This window comes from Schistosoma mansoni, chromosome 1 (assembly GCF_000237925.1).
Source record: "Schistosoma mansoni strain Puerto Rico chromosome 1, complete genome".
Lineage (NCBI taxonomy): Eukaryota > Metazoa > Platyhelminthes > Trematoda > Strigeidida > Schistosomatidae > Schistosoma > Schistosoma mansoni.
This window is the reverse complement of record NC_031495.1, coordinates 27,568,017-27,574,701: the sequence shown is the minus strand read 5'-3', so window position 1 is coordinate 27,574,701 and position 6,685 is coordinate 27,568,017. Positions and strand designations below refer to the sequence as shown.

The 6,685-nt window shown below is 31.5% G+C and overlaps 1 protein-coding gene across 1 annotated transcript; it reads right to left on the bottom strand.

The window, feature by feature from the left end:
* Positions 1-529: 529 nt before the first annotated feature.
* Smp_150380 (spingomyelin synthetase-related) lies at positions 530-6,178 on the bottom strand (the record flags this gene model as incomplete). The annotated part of the gene is made up of 2 exons (XM_018793903.1): positions 530-607; positions 4,976-6,178. 2 exons carry the CDS (start codon positions 6,176-6,178, stop codon positions 530-532), a joined length of 1,281 nt encoding a protein of 426 aa, XP_018648369.1.
* Between the last annotated feature and the right edge of the window lie 507 nt (positions 6,179-6,685).

Here is a 6,685-nt window from a genome sequence, read left to right as displayed (position 1 = left end):
ATTAGAAGTCCCAAATTGATTTTTTCAATTACAAAACAATGAATGATCAACCCAGCATATAATAGAAAAAGAAACAATAATAATGATATATTCAAAAATCAGATTTCATTTAAAGGAGCTGACCTTATAGAAAACTAGGATGAGCCAATACTTTGCATAGAAAAACGTTCTATTTGTTAGATTATGTCGTGAACGATAACAATAGTAATAAGATCCTAATAGATACCTTATTTTTTATGTTAAGAATTATTTCCAAGTGATATAGTTGAGTCTTTACATATGTCTATAAACAAGTCTGTCTATCTAATTTATCGGTTGTTGTTGTTGTTGTCGTGGTCGTTTTTTTTTAAAATTTTTTAAATCATTGATTGTAATATCATCGAATATGTATTATGTTCTGTAATGATTCAATCGTAATTTATCCAACAAAACATAACTCTTTATACACAAATCTACATCAAAATATTGATCTAAATATTGACACTATTAAATGTATATTGAAATCAGCTTACATTATTTTTTTTGTGTATTATAAATGACATGCTGTCAATAATAAAATCGCGAGATCATCATCAGTTGTGTATTTTCTCTTTTTTTTCTTCTTCTCCTAAAAATAGTATAATTATTGCGTAGGTGGGTTAGGAGAACAAATTAACCAAAGAATAAAACCTTTTAAAAAAAAGGTATCATTAAAGTAAACATTATGGATGCACCTATAATATCAGTTTTACATCATTATGTATTTATTTTTTTTAAAAAAAAACTCTTATTTACAATGAAATTACTTTATCGATTTATGTCTGTGTATCATGTTTCCATAATTCTGACAAAACATTCTCTATCAAGTGAATTAAGAACCAACAACATCACTGTACAAATTATATAAGTTTCAAATGCAAACATGAAATATATTTTTTTTCTTAAATGTTGCATTCTGTATTGATCGAATATTATCATTGTGTAAATGATATGTTTCATTGAAATGGAACAATAATAATAATAATAATTAAGGCTTAAATTTTATCAGTTCATGGATTAAAGTGTTTCAATGAAGTCATTGAATTGTATACATCATTTTCATGATATAGACATCTGTGAGACTTGCTTGCATAAAACAAGTACGTACAGATTTATAGAATGAGATAAATTTATTATTCAAATGTAAGACACAAAAAAAATTACAATGACATCATGTATATATAAACATACAAGCGGACAATACTTTTAAATGTTTTGAAAACAACATTCAGTTTCAAAGGAACTAGTAAATTAATAAATTGAATCAATACAGAAAGTTAAATTTTGCAAATCATTATAAGGATAGATAATAGTTTGTTTAGAATGTGATGATAAATTGTAGAATTCTAAGAGTTACAAGATAATCTATTAAACAACTATAAAATTCCATATATATGTATAATGACTGGGAAAGCTTAAGGTGAGAATACTTCACTGGCTTCCTTAAATTACAGGCGTATGTTTCAATCTACCTGTTACGGTAGTCAGTCAGAGGTACAACTTTATCTGAGACGAATACTTATAGGTTTAAGTTGCCATATACTATATATAGAGTAATGAAATTAACAGAATTAAAAAATGGAAATTAGGGAAAATTTTATTACGTACAATGGGAAAATGAAATATAAAACAAAGACAGTCTTTAATGATCCTGTTGTTAACTGATTAAAATTCAGTCAAGAACATCAAATAATTACAAACTGAATTAAAATACATATCTGTTTGTACAAGCTGGGGGCTATCTCGACTCAACAGCGTAATGGATAACGTGGTAGGCGTTTAATGTACTGGGTTCAAATATAGGTGTGGATATCAGCATCAAGATGGAGGCGACGATTTCCAAATAGGAGTTAAAAATATACCTCCTGGATTCCACTAATAGACAGAATCTATCTTATATATGAAAGAAACGATTCAAAAAGAATCAATCAAAAGTATGAGTAATCTAGAATTTAGAAGATAATGAGTGAATTTACGTAATTGACCCACTGTAAACTGTTTTAACTCATGTTACTTAGGATCATCAATCGGGTCGAATATTTTAATTTTTAATTTGAGATACATATAAACAAGTGATAGAAAGCATGATATACCATTAAATATATTAACCGAGTCGGATAATGAAATTAAAAAGGACCCGAATAAAAAGACGTGTACAATACTCCCAAGGCGGTCGCAGCGCATCAGGCGGAAACCTAGTCGTATAAAAATAAATCCCAAGGATCGTTATTATCCATGATGCTTCAAAAAAAGGGGAGGTGTTGTATACTAGGGAAAAAGTAAGTACGGATAACTTACGGGACCTTTTATTAGACTATTATTCTATTTATATTCCTATTGTATAACTATCCAGCAACTAGATTATCTACGTCTATATTCATCCTATTACAAGCTTCATTTTGACCTATTGATTATTATTATCTGATTTATTGTTCCTAAATTATACTCGGTTTATTGAATACTGTCTCCCACGCTTACAGCCTCATTTGGCTTGATTTTGTACAAATATTATTTTCTATTTTATGGTGTGGTCTGCCTGTCTGGTATATAGACAAAGTATGTTTGAAATAAACGATTCGCATTACAGCAGCTGCTATTGGTGTTTTGGACTCAAGTGGACGGGTTAGGCGGATAAGGACCAATAAGGACGCTAGATTACTCATACTAATCGAACGTCATTGTCACAGTGTGAAGGTCGTAGAAGGCGTGTTCTATTGGTGGGTAATTTACGCGGACTACGTCCTTGTTAAATTCGTAAGGTCATAACAAATCAGCGACGACCTTGATCAAGTCATAACAATTGGCTACAGCCTAGGTCAAATATATAACAGATATAGTACATGAAGAAGGAATTAGTAGAAAAAAATGTATTAAGTAAGTTTAGTCTCACGGTTTAAGGGAAGACAGAGGGTATAAACAACTACACAATTGTGACCGATTCTAAGCCATGTCACACAAAGTCTCCAACCATTGGTTACGATAGTCACGCGGACCCCCAACCAAGTAATCTCCATCTACCAACATGGCTCAGACTAGAAGTTAGTGACTTTATGGACTGATGCCACGTTTGGATTTGGCCTCCCCTTACTTTCTTCCAACCGTCTCCAACACTAGCGTTGGGCACCATGATAGTCGATGGTTAGTCGTGCGTAATACGTGACTAAATCATCTCAGTTGATGAAGACTCACAACCTCAACTGTATTTTATCAGTGTCTTCACCAAACAGGACTATGTCATCTGCGTTTTCTAAGTCGACAAATGGACCTCCTGGTAGGAGATCAACTCCTGGAAATTTAGTCGACGAGAACGTTATTTCCAGCAGTAGGTCTGTAATGAAGATATGGTGGATCCAACTAGGGGAGTAGAAAAACCCTAGTGTACATGGGCTCCATGATCCGCTGGGAACAAATGGCGTGTGAACCTAATGTCATTCACTAGCTACCATGGGACGGCATCTTCTAACGTTGCTTCGCTGTCTTGTGGATCAGACCCTCAGGTCGAAGGCTCAGGTAGTGGTCCCCTAAGAAAACCACCTGCTTCGGTCTGGGCACCCGGGCAGTATTCCAACCCTTACACAAATCAATGATAACTTCTAATGGCTTCCTTGTTATCGTGTGGCCCATATGTATTTGGTGCCTTCTTGTACCAATGTTTATGTTTTCAAATAAATAAATATAGTGAGATAATTGAGTTAAAGCTACATCAATACTGTAAATTAATAATAAAATAATGTGATTTATAAAAACGATGGACTTACCATTCGAACAGGTGATAATTTTGCACTATTTCTCCTATTATCTTTTTCTGCCATCTTTTAGTTTTTCTAGTTGACCTTAAGTTTTCAAACATAAACGACCTACCAAGTAAATGTGTAGTCAGATCGTTCGATATGTATTGAGCTAACATATCAAATAGTTCTGATAACCTTCGTTTCCCCATCGCACTACCTAAGGGGCAAAATTTTAATCTATTTTTATAGATCGGGTCATCATATTACGCAGTTTACATGATGATAGAACTTTTCTCTTTGTTTGTCGAGTATTCGGCCTTGAGGTACGCATTTTATTTTAAAATAAATGATATTTTCTAGTTGATTGAAGCTAACCATATGAGAATTACGATTTGAAAATGCAAACCAACAATTGAATGGTCCAACCACTGTTTTTATAACTTACACAATCGTTTAATGTCACTTAGATAAAATGATATTATGGTTTTGAACATCTTTTCAAAAATTAAACAAAATGACAGTGAAGTTTTATCTTGTTCTATCATCACTAACTACATATTATTTAGACCCTGAATGGTTCGAATATTTGCTTTAAAGACAATTAGTCTAATCACACAAAATATTTCTCTAAACTACGTTTTTCCAAAACTGCCACTTTTTACACATGAACAATTTGTAAAGGAAGACAAGATTGATCTATCTATCTATCTATATATACGTGTATTAAGAAAATGGGTTTATTAATCACATGTTTACAAATTACTTGTTGAGCAAAAGATAACTAATTTTGAAGTACATGACACAATGCACTCACTCATTGTTCATCACAGTAAAATATTTTCATAAGAATAATGATAAAAGTCTTAAGTAATTATGTAAAAGTTGAGAGGTATTGAAAATAAAAAAAAGTATTACTAGGATTCTTTTTTATTAAAAATCTCACAACGTTTTGTAATGAATGTATTTCCTAATGTTTGTGTAATATGATTGCAAGTTGAATACTCATGATTATTAGTATTATGATAGGTATGTAGCAGACAACGTGTAGATTTACGACGAACATTATTCATTTGCTTTTTACTGTAATTTTGATTGTAATTACCGGTTGTATTGCTGCTACAACTACTGTCACCATTGGTATGAATACTACTACCGCTGCTTCTACTCCCGTTATTATTGCGATTAAATTTATCGTTGTAATAATCTTTAAATGGTATTTCATATACATTCGGTACAACTGATCGCACATCATGTTCAAAAAATGAAAATAATGGGAACCATGTTCTTATACGTTCATTATCTGGTTGATGTAATAAATTATTATTAGCAAGACAATGATAGTATAGAAATAATCTTGATGAAATATATATAGCAATGAATACATCAATAGAATAATGTTCATGACAAGCAAGTATGAAAAATACACCAAAAAGATTCAGAACCCATGTAAATGTATGCAAAAGATGAAATCTTCGTGGTGAATATTCACTGATGAAAAAGTTAAGAAGAGTAAGACATGTTGTATGACCACTAAAAAGATAATCGCCACAAGTTCGTAATCCTGTAATGTATAAACCGCAACCCATCCATATTTCTAATACACGTTTGAAGCGTTGTGTATAATTTTTCATTATATATGGACTACATTGATCTGTTAAATGCACTCCAGGGACACTTAAGGAAGTTATCGACATAGTAATTGATCTTAATAAAAATATCGTGCCCATAAGAACAAAAAAACGACGTAAAAGTATCCACCGATATTTATGTAGAAATAAAATAGTCAGCCAAATCATAAAAAGCACAATGATAACTACTTCTGCTGCAATAAACCCCCAACTTATATGAGGAAGATTATCCAGAAAGATGTCTGGTAACGGAGGATATTTCGATGTAACAGGTAAACGTTCATGGACCCAAACTATAACAGATGCTGTAATACATGTAGAAAAAAAGAAATATAAACAACTGGTTATAAGTTTCCAGCAATTTGTATTGTCTTCATCCATTACATAATCGTAATCATTTAAAAAAGTACTGTCTGCTATACAATCCACATTATCGTTTCCATTTAATCTGGATATTTCTTGTTCCGTATTATACAATTTGGGATTATGGCAGCATAACAGATCAACTACAGGATTCTCACTTGGTAATCTTGGAAAAGCATATTCTCCATGATTATGATTTTCAACTTGATGACGCCAGAAGTAACACAAATACATGATACGTTTTCTAACACCAACCTCTTTGATATCCATTTCACATAAGTCTTTTTCTGTTAGAAGACAAAATGATAATCCATCGATTGTGTTCTTAGTGAAAATGTCAATGACTGGATCGGAAATTCCATGATTTTTCAAATATTTAGTTACATCAAGAGAGTTAGCCTGAATCGATATTATGTCTTCATATTGATAGTCAAACATCCTTATAAGTAAAAAAAATACAAATGCTTAGAAATATCACTTAATTCATTTTATGGTTAAATTATTACACATAAACCAAAAATTACCATTAAATTTAAACAATTCAGACACTAAGTATAAATGTTTATTCGTAATCGGTGTTGTGTAGTTGAACCTAGATTCTAAACAAATTTATATTAATCATTCCGTTAAATCACTAGAATTAAATGTATAGATAATCCAACAGAAAATAAGTTGGATTATAAGATAACCATAAAATACATTTTATTTACTTTGTTGACCCTTATCAACATTTGTTGAAAAAGTTAACACATTACGATTTGAAAAATCAAGATCTGCCAGAAATTTTCAATCTTGTTTGCTTCCAGTATAAAGAATTTAGCAGCTGGCAAATAAAATGTGAAAAACATTTTGGGTGATATATATATATATATATATATATATATGTATACGTATAAAACTCCGCCTGTAGCTCTTCTAGGGTTAGTGCCAGTCCCAAGCCCGGGT